General features: G+C 36.9%; 1 protein-coding gene across 1 annotated transcript in view; it reads left to right on the top strand.

Annotated features, from left to right (window-relative positions):
* The first annotated feature begins 3,181 nt into the window (after positions 1–3,181).
* The window catches only part of LOC140138017 (uncharacterized), a 36,264-nt gene continuing 23,631 nt past the window's right edge, over positions 3,182–15,814 (top strand). The window contains exons 1-5 of the mRNA XM_072159849.1: positions 3,182–3,363; positions 9,297–9,702; positions 11,515–11,562; positions 14,598–14,648; positions 15,021–15,350. Of these exons, the coding sequence (XP_072015950.1) occupies positions 3,250–3,363; positions 9,297–9,702; positions 11,515–11,562; positions 14,598–14,648; positions 15,021–15,350 (949 nt within the window). The 5' untranslated portion in view covers positions 3,182–3,249. The remainder of the gene's footprint in view (positions 3,364–9,296; positions 9,703–11,514; positions 11,563–14,597; positions 14,649–15,020; positions 15,351–15,814) is intronic.

Genomic DNA, 15,814 nt, shown 5'->3' with positions numbered 1-15,814 from the left:
AGATTAATTCGTTTTGCAAAGATATCGTGAAAATTGAATTTCGTTCTGGTATACCAGAATGAAATTACAACACATTGTCTATGGAGCGCAGTGCAATACACATAATCATGCATAACTCGCAAATGCAAAATCAGAATCAACTGAAATTTTGGGAATAAACTTTTTTCGTGGATATCTACTGAAAAATGTCATAAAAAGAAGATGCTAGGATCACGAAATACTTCTTTAAGTAGTGGTAGTAAAATTGTAAAAGCATAAAGTCAAAGTCCAAATTTTTTTTAAATAGGCCTACTAATAAATATCATATTGACATGAAATTATTATTTCTTATCAAAAGAATCTGAATAATATGGCGTATTTCGCTGTTTACATGTCTATGTCACTGTTTACTTTCATGTATCGGAGCTGTCAACATGACTGTCACATCGACATGAAACGAAATTTGCTTTGACTTGACCCCATAATGCAACACGAGTGCAAAACTCAAGATCCAGGTAAAGCGTAGCGCTCACATAATGTCATTTATTTTACTATTTGCTGATCTTTTTCTTGAAATTACAGCCGCAGTGGGTTTCTATGGATCCAATCTATCAAAATGAACCATGTTATATCATGACATATCACATGGCACAGAACCGCTGAGATTGCAGAAACTATCAAGTGTTTAAGAATAGGTCTAGACCTGTTTTTATACCCGCATGCGAAGCATGGACGGGTATATTGCCATCCTATGGTTTCTTCTCCTCCTCCTCCTTTTCCTCCTCCTTTTCCTCCTCCTTCTCCATCAAACACATCATTCTGTCAAGGCTAGCGTTAAAACTACAAAGGCCCTGGGGCCCATATGTGGTACACTTATGGGCCTTACCCTGTAGAAGTGCCTTTTGCCCATCTTGGCCCCAGAGGTCAAAGGTCACGGGCCCCAGGGGCCCAAATGTTAAAATACAAAGCAGGCCGTTTCTCATCAAATGAAGCAGCCTCAGAGCCCTGAGTTGGAACACTAATAGCCCTAGGGGTACTCTATATTTACAAATATACAAGAGCCCAATATGTTATATATTGTGGGCCCCAAGGGCCCAAATGTTAAAATATGGTGCAACAGATTGACAAGCCTAGCTCAAAAAGTACAAGATCACTAGGGCTCATAAGTGGCATATGTATGGGCCCTAAGTTGTAGATGTGCCTTTTGCCCATTTTGGCCCCAGATGTACAAGGCTAGGGGCCCCAGGGGCTCAAATGTTAAAACAAAGGGCCGGCCGTTTCTCAGCAAATAAAGTAGCTACAGGGTTCAGATTTAGTACACAGATAGGTCTTTAGTATTATATTGTCATATGTATATATAAGTCCTATATGTCACATAATATGGGCCCCAGGGCCCCAAACACTAAAACATAGGGCCGGCCGTTACTCAGTAAATAAAGCAGCTACAATGCCCAGCTTGAGTGTACTGATAACACTTGAGAATTATACTTCATCATATGTAAATGAGCCCCATAAGTCAAATATTATGGACCCCAGGGCCCCAAATCTTAAAACAAAGGGCCGGCCGCTTCTCATCAAATAAAGCAGCTTCAGGGCTCAGAGTTTGTACACAGATTGTACCTGAAAATTACATTGTTCTATGTACATATGGGTCCCATATGTCACATAATATGGGCCCCAGGGCCCCAAACGCTAAAACATAGGGCCGGCCGTTACTCAGTAAATAAAGCAGCTACAGTGCCCAGCTTGAGTCTATTGAGAGCACCAGAGAATTATACTTTAATATATGTTCATGAGCCTCATAAGTCAAATACAATGGGCCCCAGGGCCCCAAATGTTAAAACAAAGGGCCGGTCGTTTCTCATCAAATTAAGTAGCTTCAGGGCTCAGAGTTTGTACACAGATTGCACCTGAGAATTATATTGTTACTAACACCCACCCCATACACGTAGGACTAAACAGATCCACAGAGAATCGACGTTAAGGCTATTCCAGTAAAATTACATACCCATTGGCTGTTCCATTTAATTTACACACTCCCTCTGAAATGGCCCCAAAATAGGCTGTTCCGTTTAATTTACATACTCCCTCTGAAATGGCTGTTCCATTTAATTTACATACTCCTTCTGGAATAGTTTTCCCTAATCATATTGCATAGCCTCACTGTGAATAAGAGACTGACAACAGCAACCTATGGAGAGTAAGAGAGACGCCTCCCCTGGGAGGGGACATTTTACAATTTCTTTATTTTAAGTGCTACGAGAGTGCAACCTACATTAAATTAAAGCTTGTGACTTGGACTTTCACTTTTTACACATTTTCCGTCCAATTGGGCGACTTTTTACAATTTCTTAATTTTAAGTCCTCAGCAATAAAGGACTGTAAGTTTTTTTACACCGATAACATGCGGGTATAGCCGTATTTGTGTACAAATATATAGCCTTCTAGTTGATTTTGCCTTTGATGATGTGATCTTAGGATACACTGGAAAAAGTAAGTAATAAACTTACAAAAATAATCTTGAAGATTTTCTTTCATTTGTTTGGAATATATTTTTATATTAATTTATTTCTAATTTTGTAATTGTCCTTAACAATAAAAAAAATCTCAAACCTGATGACAATTCAGGGCTCTGGTAGCAACGTTTGGACAGTATTATTTTTGTGGGAAATGAGAGCACATCAGACATATTAAATTGGTGTTCTCTCAGCTCCCACAAAAAATACTGTGCAAACTATCCGATACCTTAATGTTATTATTATCATAGCTATAAAATACAGTCAAAATGACAGCTGAGACCCATCATGTTAAAGACTTACATTTATTATGATTTAAATCAACAGTGTATCTATGTGTACTCAAAAGTGTCTTGTTCATCACATGAATAATTGAGAAAAAAGTCAATTGATTTCAGAAGTATGTGGAGTACTGGTCCTGTTTACCAATAACTTTGCATGTAGAATAAGTCACTGTCAAATGCCTGTCTAGGTTTTAGGAAAAATAACTAAATTTAGAATTCATGACCAACATCGTCTGAAAGATAGGACTTGTCATTTATTGTCATATAAACCCTCCCTCTATTGTATGAAGTGATGTGATAAATATATGAATATTATTTACACAGTGGAATTTTAATGTGGTAATGAATATGATTTTACCCACTATATTAACTATATTACCGTACCCATTTGATGATTTGATAATGAACAGTCAACAATGAAAGCAGCTTATTGTTATATTTTTGGTGCCTATTCACAAATTTTCTGAATCATGGAACGAGGACAATTAAAGGTCAATCATGCAAGTTCATGGTTCAACTTCCAACATGTCACTATCTGTTCGGGAAAGAACGAAATGACATGCCAAAGTACACAATTACTTGAAGTGAGTATTATTCATTGAAATTGTAATTGAAATCATAGTATATGTAGGCTTAACATATATATATGTTATTTGTAAAGTTACATTGTAGTCATGGTAAACCTTGTAGACTTATTTTCCTGATGTGATGGTAGACCTTTATTAAAGAAAGTATAAATAAGTAAAGAAGACTTGATATGAACTGCCAATATTTAAGCTTTTTGTGGTAAAGTTTGGCTATGCGCAGCGGCGGTGCCAGGTATCTTGATAGGGGGAAATACAATTTTGAAAGATTGTTATGCAGCACGACTGCACAGGCCGTCGCGTTTGCGCAGGGGGTGTCTGAGGGGGATGTGCCCCCTCTGAATTTGGAAAAAAAATTCAAAATGAAAGCACAAATGAAGCTATTTGATGCACCATTTTCACCCTTTTTGGGGTTATTTATTTTCCAACCGCATATTTTTATGGTTCATTCACGATCACAGGCCCGACTTTCGGCCCGCTGGTTTTAGGCATGGACCTGATCAATTACTTTTTTTTCCTGCATGCTTTCACCTTTTCTTGAAATTAAATTTCTTTCTTTTCACCATGTTTACCCCCATTCCTTCCATATTGTCATCCTTATACACAAATGATCGGGCATTACAATAATTATTAGAGCGTATTTTCAAAGCCCCAGTTATATATGCAAAGTTTAAGTCGCAACCAGTGGCATAGATTTCTTTTTGACATGTGGGGACAGGATTGGACATTTTTTTTGAAGTATAGTAAATCCAGCATCTTTTGGCAACAGAATAATGGTACAAATGTTCGCGAAGCGCGCAAAATTTTTGCAATATTGAAGCTAAACTGGTGAAATATGCATGGTGGACAAGTGAAAAAAGTCGCACAAAGTGCGCAAAAATTGGTAGAAGAGGCCATGTGTGACTTTCATAGGGGGAAAATTTGCCGAACATATGGGCCCAAAATACAAAAACCAACAACTTAAAAACCGTGTCGGTCAGCATTCCACAGGGGGCAAGATGTCCGAAGGGGGAGCTTCCCCGTTTTCCTAACCATGGCCAGGGAGGGGAATGGCTCCTTTTCTTCTTCTTCTCCCCTCCTCTCTTTCTCTCACCCCTCCCTTTTCTCTCTATCTTTTCTCTTTCTCTTTTTCCTTCCTTTTACCTATTTTGTGCAAATCACAGGGGGGCAATTGCGCCCCCCCCCTCGTGGCACCACCCCTGGCTATGCGGATAGTTTACAAAATCCTGTCATTTTACTCCAGTTGTGTGCAGCATGTGGCCAATTGTATATCAAGGCAGATACTATGCTTGTTAAAAGGACAATTAACCCAGCAGACACAAAATATTGTACAGATAACGTTTGTATGTGGGTTACATATAACCTCACACTTGAATGTTATTGTTGCCATGGCAGTGGCACTAATATGGAATTTGCCCTTTAAAAATAGCCCATTTGGGTGCTATGTGGGTCTCTTATCTTTTAATTACTTTATTTATTACACCCAATGTTGGCGGAATTTATGTCTAATAACATTGGGCTCATACTGCTATTGTTGCCAGATTGGCATGGAATTTGCTAAATTTGCATTATGCATGAAATTGAGTTCATGTTAGTTGACAAGCTTGGCACCTATGTTTGCACCTATATGCTTCGTCTTGAGTTCTATTCAAACACATCGTGCACTCCCTAGGATTCACTGACTATTGGGTTAAGTCCTATCTGGTAGAATACATGATGACCATGAGATCGAGAGATAAACAATTTTCTCCAGCAGTTTTGTAGACTTGAAGATTAGGAGTAGGATGACTTTGTTTATTTTACTACAATAATTTAGGCAGATATTAAATGTGCTGGATATCTTTTTTGTTTGTGGGTGTATTTTGCTATAATCAACGAAATCTGGTGCATGACTCAATTTCAGTTCAGAATGACATCAACATGTTCAAATTGTTAACATTTTGATGGAAATATGATATTTTCTTTGAAGTAATGTTTGGCATTTTTTCCTCCTATCAACAATATTTTAGTAGTTGGTAGTATCATTGCAGACCTGCAAGACCACTGACTGAGCATAGCGTTAGGGTACTTGCCTTTAGTGCATGAGGTCCCCGGTGGCGATTTGCTGGGATTTTGACTTGGGAAAAAAAGTCTGAAATTAATTGGCAACTTCTGTAGATTAAATTCAGACTTCCGCTCTCCCCATGGTTTATTTAGAATTGGGTAAAAGAATCATGAAAGTACTCCGTCCTTCGGAGGGGACATTAAGCTTTACAATGTACCCATTGCCGATAACTCATCCAAGTTGGTGCCATCAATTCACCTACACTTTTCATAACATTTATTTGTTTTATTGTATGCAATTGCTAGAGTTCCAGAATTGAACATTTTTATACATTCCAATAGTGATCTAGGTTTGTTACTTATATTTTTTATAATTGACAGTATGTCTTTCTATACTCAAAACATTTACACACAACAACAACTAATTGTGCTGTGGCAACAAACACAAGCCCTAAACAAAATAGGCAAATACTATCAAACAACACAAATTGCAATGATGTATGCACGTACTGCTAAAGATTGACGTCAGAAGTCAACACATCTATACGTTGCAATGAAGAACTGAATTTCGTAATAATTACCCTATGCCACTATGATATACCATGTCTCCAAACAATACAACTTATAGTTCTGTATCTTCTTGTAACTTTTGTATCAACTTTTTATGTACATTACTTTTGTACCTTTTATCACTTTATATGTACCAAGTGCCATCTATATGTGTCATATTAATAAATATCATGTTATCAATAAAAACTTAAAACCAAGCAATGCTTGTCTGTACTTCATTTCATGTGTATTAGCGTCAACAAGGAATAATCCTTTTCACCATGATTACCACCAATCAACCAGTACTTCCCACCATCCAAAATCTCCCTATTTTGCCAGCCAACAATATCACATAATTATCAGAGATTACCCTATATGTTTAATTGCAAGCATCCAACCAAGGCCAATCAATTAGATGTACATCCTTGAATCACAATTGTCATTTTAAAACCATGTCTCGCTTGTCAAATATTACACATTACAAGCATCTTTCAGAAGGATTATTTAATCTTCACATGAAATCATTCCTGTCCCGGTACATCCCTTTTTAAAGGTTTTTTTTTATTTTACCTTTCCCAAAATGAATTGTCAAAATGCTGGTCCTGATGAAATCGCTACAAGAGTCCTGAAGATGTGCAGCTGTTTCACCATAGGCTATTAAACATGTTAACTAAAAGGCACTAAATTTAATGCCCATGTGACCCATGGCAGCCATTTTGAATATTTCAAGATCAAGTGAGGAGACATTGGCACTCTGCCAATAATAGAAATTCTATCTGACAGCTTTCAAAACTTTTAAAGATATGTTCACGGCCGTGTGTCCTGAACTCGCCACCCTTAGCGTTACATGACAAATATTATGAATTTTTACACCAACCGGGTTTCTAATTAGATTATCTCGACAATCATCAACCCTAAACTAGCAAAAGTATACATTTTTGGAAAGCTGAAGGCATAAGCAATTCAAATATATACATTTCAACTCATTATACAGGGTGACCTGCAAGTTATACAGGGTGGAATAAAAAGATTTTGATAAAAATGGGTCACTCAATGCATTGCTTATTACCAACTTACAGTAATAAACTGGAAGTAAACATCATTCATTTAGTTAGAGGATATGGAGAGCCAACTGACTTTGGAAGAAACCAAAATCACAGCTGTTTGGTAATCTAGGAATATAGGGTGTCCCAAAGTATGTTAGATTTTTTTACAATTCAACATATTTTGAACCTAAACATTTTCCGCCTAACCCATACAGAAAAAATATGTCCATATTTAGATTCCTCGTCAAATTTCCCTTCAGAAAATCTATACGTTGACTATGATAGGATAAGTAATTAAAATTTTACAGTAACCTTTAGATTTTGAAGACATCTGCATTACTTACTACAGTGTTTAATATGACAACGGGTAGTTTTGTATGGAAAAGTTTGTATTTTCTAGACTAAACCAATCATAAATTATTAAAAACAATTAGTAGAATTGTTTAGCTGTAAGGCCATGAGTGTTTTAGATGCTAAATAGAGTCCAAATCCGATTTACAGCCTTTACAGAAGCAGATTACGCACTAAAAATACCAATCCCATAGAGTTTGTGTGTACCACATCCCCCACCACCACATCCCCCACCACCGCCACCCTGCCCATTCTGAATTCTATGAAGCACAGTGTCGGTATTTAAAAAGTTCAAGTATTTCTTTTTACAGGGTTGAAAGTGCATTTTATTTAGCAATAAAATGAGACCACAAGCATGACAATACCTTCTTGCTTGACAGAGATATCATCATTTGTTTTGAGTTGACTTTGGCAAAAGGTAACGTCGTCACCTTTTTTTGGTGGCGAGCTCAAGACACGCGACCTCACGTGATGTGAAATTTCATCACCTTTCGATGCTTTCCTTGAACAGTGTTATAGTACTAAATAAGTAATACCAGCCTTTGTGTGAACTCATCAGTCTTGATACATTATACACATGCAAAATCATATTGTTTAAATTTTGGTTTGACAGTGTGTGTCCACAATTAAGTGGTGCCCGGGATAAGAATGTTCGGGTTCAATGCCTAAAAGAGCAAGGCAATCGCCAAGTACTATAAAGCGTCACTAATGCTGCCATCGGTTCCAAAATTGTTTGGCAAATGCTTGTTAGGGCAGTCAATGCACGGTGTTAATGTTCTGCATTTGTCCTCTGTAGGATTGGCTTTGGTCTGCTCTTTGTTTTGTTTTTTTGTAGTCTCAATGTTTTATTGCCTTTGCAACTTTCGTTATTTTTCAAAATTCTGGTTTTTTTTATATAAAATAGAATATATATGTCACTAGCCCTGTTCACACAGAGGGCTATTTGCTCGAGCACTGCTTTTCTCGAGCACAGACTCGAGTAAATCTGCCGTCTGAATGCTTTCGAGGATTCCAGCCCTTGAGTTTTCCCCAAATTTATCCCCAAGAAATTTAGGGATTTAACAAGTTCCCCGAGTGGTTCTCAAGCTCTACTGCCGTGTGAACGCTACATTTTGTGATTCTCGAGCACTGAGATTGACCTGTGCATGGTGGTAGAGTTCCATTGTTCTATATACAGTAATGGTCAATGATCTGTGCCTCAAGTCCTCCAGGCTCCCACCCAATTATGTGATTTTGGGCTGCTGTATGCACAGCGCCATAGCTGATTTGTGAAAATTTGTGAACTAGACAAGTGTGATACGATCGACCTCAAACCAGTGATATTTTTCATATTGCATGAACAAGTAGGGGATAACACACACTCAGGGATTGACTTAGGGATGGCAATCCTCGAGCACGCCGATCCTCGAGGTTCCTATGACTGTCTGAACACGGCTACTGTCAATCAGAAATAATATGTCACAGGCAGTTAGTCTACTGAGCTGGATAATGGGTAGACCTGTATTATGAAGAGCTTTGTTGCAAAACCCCTTACATCCACTTGAGCAATTTTGAGAAAACATCAAAAAATCATCAAAAAAAATCACTGATATAAGGGGGTTTGCAACAAAAGCAGTTTTTGGCAGGATGCTTGGGTAGGATAAGCATCCCGCCAAAAACTGCTTTTGTTGAAAACTCCCTTATATCAGTGATTTTATTGATGATTTTTTGATGTGCTCTCAAAATTGCTCAAGTGGATGTAAGGGATTTTGCAACAAAGCTCTTCATATGTGTCCAATGCCCGGGTCCAACAAAGTACATATTCTCAGTATATAGAAACACTAATTGGTGATTATTCAAGATACTAATTATTTGTACAAAAATTAAACACAGTAATCAGTATAACCTTAACTTGGATGTAAAAAATGTATATGATTTTTCCCGGGGATTTTTCTCTTTTTTCAGATTCCAACACCAAAAATGGCATCCCATGTTGTATCTGAAATAGCAAAGGTAGCAGACATTGGTTTATCTATCAGAACAAGGTTGAAAATTGTCAAGCAAAATGATAAAAACTCGAGATCTGTATACCAGCTATTGGAAGATTTAGAACCAGTGTTATACCGGTTTACTGATGAAGAGAAAGTACATGTATTTGTTGAACGGCTAGAAGAGATTGACAAAGAACTTGGAGAACTGCTTGGGAGGTTTGATGATCCATCTGTGCAGCAGAAATTAAACCAATTCTTAAAGCAGCAAGAAACAGCAAGGAAATTTGAAGCAATACACAGGAAACTTACAACTTGTATATTATCCATACTTTTGTGTCAAGAGCCAGAAAGGAATCGTAATGTAGAAAAACTAAGCCAAGGTAAGGGGAACCTGTGATAATATAATGGACATTAGTCCAATGTCAGATTTGAGTCACTGGCGTGGTTGGCTGGACGTCTGGTTGGAAGATGGTTGCTCAATGGCCATACATCTTTCCGACGATGTGTAAAGACGTTGGGTTGACTAAGGTCTGACTCTTTACCGACAGACGTTTTTACCCCAATATTACCAAAGACCTATTCCCGACTAACACTGACGTCAGCCCGAAGAAGAATCTACATTGGGCCTTCACAAGTACGACATAGCATTTCCGACGTTGTGCCAACCTAGTAATATATAAGTACGATACACCATAATGTTGAGACTGCATGTCCGACATCGTATGCTCAAATTTGTACTTGTATAAAATTGTTGAAGCATTTTTGAGTAAAGTTGATAACCTAGGTATCTCCCGGGAGGTATCTTTACTAATTTGGACCTGCTGAATCCAAAAAATGTGGCAAGCAAGCGTTATTTTGAGTCGATGACCCTCAAAATGACCACAGAAATGACCCCATATGGTTATACAGGAGTCAAAAATTAAACATAAAATTATAAACAAAAGCATATTCAATATTATGTGAGTTTAATAAAATTGTTCAACACATAGCCAGCATAATAGACTAGATTTCAGTCCCCAATAATTGGCTGGGGAATAATTAATTCAAAGGCCTACCCCTTTTCCACATGACACATAAAGTTTGCCAAGTCATGATGATCCTGATTCTGGAAAACATTTTTGTTTTAAATCATTTTGCATTTAGGTTTTTAAGCTACCTACAGGAAACAATGGTGTGCAGTCCTTACAGGTTCAGGTTGACACATTCTATAGGCCTATACCACAATTTTTTTTTTTTTGCGGGGACTGATACCATTATACAGTGATTCACCTCAAGTTTGGTAGGGACGTTGATGCTTTTTGGCGGTTGTGCCTAAAGCGTGCTGACAAAACGCCCTTGCACTAGTGCATGTACACTCGATAATGCACTAGCCAAACTACCAAATTTGAGGCGAAGCACGGTACCGTGACATAAAGTAACACTTTTTATTTTCCCCTAATGATGTTAAAAATATATCTGTGCTTTATAGGAGGCGAATTCAAACTTTAAAAATAATGGTTGTTGTTGTTGCTGGTGCTGTTGTTGTTGAAACCAGATTTGAGAATCTGTGCTTATATTGATCGAGTCCTCCCACCCAATTATGTGATTTTGGGCTGCTGTATGCACAGCGCCATATAGCTGATTTGTGAACTAGTCAAGTGTGATACGACCTCAAACCAGTGATATTTTTCATATTGCATGAACGCCTTGTGTGATACGACCTCAAAACCAGTGATATTTTATCGTATTGCACGAACAAACAAGGGATAACTAATAATATTGCTGCATAGGTTATGTGTACATATATTGCAATGTCAGAGGGTCTTTAAAGGTTAAAAGTTAAAAGAAATAAAGAAACGGAGACAATTTTCAAAAAAAATTGTGCGATGTGGAATTTAAGTTGAAAATTGATGTATTCAAGAACAAAATTAATATTTTTGAAGCACAAATAGTCAGGATGTTATTTTGGGATGTTTGTCACATGCCTACAGTTTGGTAGAGAAATTAGCAAATCCATAAAAATACTTGGTAAAAAAATAGATCAATAGAGTTTATAAAGGTGTTCTTTCTGTTATTATGATTATATTCAGTTTTTTATCATTAATCCCCAATTTGTTGGTAAGTTGGTTCACAAAACAAAGTGTCTTCATTAGCTTTCAGTTCTACAGGATTAATGTAACCTTATGTTTTTATTCATCTTACTTATATTACAGATTGTTCCAAGGCAGTAGATCAGCTAAAGAATGACATTCAAACTAAAAGTAAGAAATTCATACATTTATTCAACACATATTCAAGAATTATTTTTGTTTTGTTTTTTTGCTTAAGGGCTGGGGTATGAACGTTTGGACAGTATTTGTTTTGGGACATCAGAGTACATCAGACATATCGAATTGCATTCTGAATACGAAGAATGTCATTCTGATATCAAATAATTTTGATTTTTGAAATTCGCAATTTAATACACATTTTATGGCAAATCATTAAAATTGATATTTTTGATATTTAACAGTATTTGAAGTAAACTTTATAAATCTGATGATTTATACTTAAAGTGTATGTAGGTGGGATGAAAAGCCGACGATCAATTGAAAATTTTGACCTTTCATTATTGAAGATATGGATTTTTTTCCCAAAACACCAAAAAAATTAGGTCTTTTGGGAAAAAAATCCATATCTTCAATATGAAAGGTCAAAATTTTCAACTGACCGTCGGCTTTTCCTCCTGCTACATACACTTTAAGAATATATCATTAGATTTATATAATTTACTTCGAGGACTGTTATATATCAAAAATTTGAAAAATATCAAATTTTTATAGTTTGTCATAAAATTTGTATTATATTGTGATTTTCAAAAATGAAAATTATTTGATATCAGAAAGACATGCTTCGTATTCAGAATGCAATTCGATAGGTCCGAGGTGCTCTCATGTCCGACAAAAAATACTGTCGAAACGCAATAAACGCTCATTGTAGATCCCTTAAGGATGCAGAATAATGTTTTGTGCATTTTTAAAAGGATGCAAAATGTTTTATGAATTTTAGACTGAATTTTAGACTGAATCTAAAAAGTTAACCAAAATTGGCACTTAAATGAAAATTCAGTCCTTAATTAATACAGGGATTCTGTTCCAACAACCCCCCTTTGATATACCATAATTGCCTATATATTCCTTGCATATTCTTTGTTTACTATGCTAATGTTACAATTGTTTTCAAGATTAAATGTTATCCAATTGGTTACATTTCCAGCTGTTTCAGCACATCGCATCAAAGCTCCCATTGGGTGCCCCATTCCTTTTTTAAAGGAATATTTATTTATATGTGAAATGATCTGGTCCATGGAGGCCAAAGGAAGCATTTTTGAAAATTGAGTTATTAAAATTATTACCTAGAAGCATTAGTACGGTGTACCATGAGGGACATGAAAACTTCAATCAGGTTTTTGCAAACTTCAATCAGTTTTGCAAACTTCAATCAGAGTTTTTGCAAACTTCAATCAGTTTTGCAAACTTCAATCAGTTTTTGCAAACTTCAATCAGTTTTTGCAAACTTCAAGCAGTTTTTGAAAACTTCAATCAGTTTTTGCAAACTTCAATCAGTTTCTGCAAACTTCAATCAGTTTCTGCAAACTTCAAACAATTTTCGCAAACTTCAATTGTTTTTGCTAACTTCAATCAGTTTTCGCTAACTTCAAACAGTTTTCGCTATCTTCGATTGTTTTTGCTAACTTCAAACAGTTTTTGCTAATTTCAATTGTTTTTGCTAACTTCAATTGATTTTGCTAACTTTAAACACTTTTTGCTAACTTCAATTGTTTTTGCTAACTTCAATCACCCGCGCGGGTCGCGATAAGGGTATCAATTTCAAGCTTTTTGCAAAAAAGGGCAGCCTTTTTAGCCACTTAGGCCTGCAAGTAGGCATTAAGGGTAGTGATATTCATGTTTTGTCCGATCGGAAGCCGTTTTCCAACTGGTATTTTACATACACAGCAATAAATATCAAAGCCTGTACGGGAGCCTGAGTATTTAAGTCTACTTTATTGTATCAGTGAAAAGGGTGTACATATTTTGAGCTGATCAGTGAAAAGGTTCCTACTTTGCTCCAAGGTCAGTAATAAGGGTTCATTTTTTACACACAATAAAGGGCGGTGTTTAGGGTTGGGAATCTGAGGGGGTGCTTGAGGATGACAACACATAATGGTATGTGAGTGGCCCTGGGGGGTTCTCAATGTAATGGCGTAACAAGACATTTTCTTGGGGGTATGCAGGGGCAGGAGTATTGACATGGATGGGGTGGAACTACATAAGCTACATTGAAGTTACTGTGGTGGGGGCATCATGGCTTCTGAGTGTAAATGCCCCTTTCTGGTTCTTGCCACTGCCGGCTCTAGCGTCCAGTGATGTTGGAAGGGGGAAGGGTGATGTGGGGGAAGGCCCATAACCAGGGGGCTGGGCGGATGCACCCCCAAATGCCCCCATAGTTACACAAAAAGTCTCCGGAGTTTTTTATGCCTTTTTGGTTCAAAAAAAGGTCAAAATTTTGGGGGAAAATCCACTGTGTCAAAATCCGACCCCTGGGACCCCTAGTCCAAAAATTTTGAAAAAAGTCTACTTTTTCTAAATCAGCCCCCCACCATTAGTCCTGGTTACGGGTCTGGGGCCGGGGGTCACTCCCATTGTGGCCTGTATACCATCCGCGATAATAAAAAAACGCGTTAAGGGTAGTTTTTCGTGGGTATAGTCATGATACACGCATATCGTGTTTAGGGTGTTAAAAACATGAAAAATTGGAAAAAGGCTAGCAAAATTGCAATTGCTAATATGGCCAATGAAATTTAGTAAAATCCAAAATTACGAAAATGTCGCCCCCATTCACTTTGCCCTCCTCCCCGAAAAAAAATTCATGGCGCCGCCACTGGCACCACTTACCTAGTATCATGTCAACGAAAATTCCCGGCGAAAATACTGGGGTTTTATAATTACAAAAGTTTGCATGTCCCTCATGGTACACCGTACATTAGGCTATCATATACTAAAAACGCCAAGGAATTTTTGTTCTTTTTTACTCGATATTTGCGCCTTAACTCAATTTCAAATTTTCTACCTTTGGCCTCCATGGACCAGATTGTGTCACATATTGTAAGGCACTTTGGCCTTTGTTTAAAGGGTCCCAAATAAATGACTTTTAGTAATAATAATAAATGTAGGGAAATCTGTTCCATTTCTTAAAAACAATATAAAAATGTAGGAGCTACTAATTTCTGTGGAATTGCTCTGCTTTTGTCTCACAGATTATTCCAAGCAGCAAGAGAAAGTGGATCAAATGTGTGAAGGCCTTCAAGGTAAGTGTGTACATATTGTATGGTAGATCTGCTAAGCAATACATAATGCTTCATGACTCTGGCTCCGGCTTAAATATCAGGCAGGTAAAATTTCTGTCATGCTAGTTAATTATAACTTTTATTAGTTACCAGCCCGACTGGCTAATGACCAAAAACGTTAGAGCACCCCCTCTGTTTAAAATTGTGTCTTTTGTACCTAAAAGTGTTCTGACTCTGCCTAGCTTTTGGTGCAGAGATGTTGCAAAGTGAAATTCAAAATATTGGTCAGTGATTTTAATACTTGCAAACAACATGACGATAAACATGAAGATGTAAAAAAAAATTCCCTCTGTAAAACTTAAACTAAATATTATTCTCATTGTTCTTCCCCAGGCGACACTCATAGCAAATCTGTGTATTGCAAAGAATATTCAGCAACTCTAGACCATAAGCATCATGTAGTAAAAGTTCCTAATACCAGCGTCAGGCTAGAAGTTCCAGAAGGTGCACTTTGTGTCACAGAAACTGTGGAGATCACTATATCAGTTTATCTAGATGGGAATCATCACCTGCCTTTAGAAAATAACCAATTTGTTTTAGGACCAACTGTGTGCATTGAGCCACACAGTGCCAAATTTCTCAAGCCAGTTGTCTTAGTCCTACCGCATTCAGCTCAAAACATCACAGAGAGAAATATAACAGTTTGGTCCAAGATCACAAAAGGTAAGAACTTTTGTAATGGCATGTGCAAGAACAAATTTAATACGGTATCTTTGTTTTTGATGCTTTTTTACAAGCCAGTTCATCCACAGAGTAAAATAAAAACTTGACCCCTCCAGAAGTAACCATACCATATACAGTGAGCACTGTTGATAACATTGTTTTTACCTTGCTTGTAATTGTCATATAAATCCAGTTCAAATTCTACTTCTCATGCAATAATTTGTTGTGATAATTGCTTACCTTGAGTGTATAGTTGCTGAGCCCCATCTGAAAGGCTAGACCAAATTCATTTTGAATAAAAGTGGTACCATAAAACAGCCGGGTATATGGTGACTTTATTAGATTTAGTTTTTAATTAATAATGAAAAATATTTTATTCAAACTTACAGGATGGTATAATGCTTCTTTATTGTTATGCCAAGTTTGGTTTTCATCGATTGAGAATATTTCAAATAAAGTAAATA

Source organism: Amphiura filiformis, chromosome 17, assembly GCF_039555335.1.
Source record: "Amphiura filiformis chromosome 17, Afil_fr2py, whole genome shotgun sequence".
Taxonomy (NCBI): domain Eukaryota; kingdom Metazoa; phylum Echinodermata; class Ophiuroidea; order Amphilepidida; family Amphiuridae; genus Amphiura; species Amphiura filiformis.
Note: the sequence above shows the minus strand (reverse complement) of the source record. Positions and strands in the feature narration are given on the sequence as shown.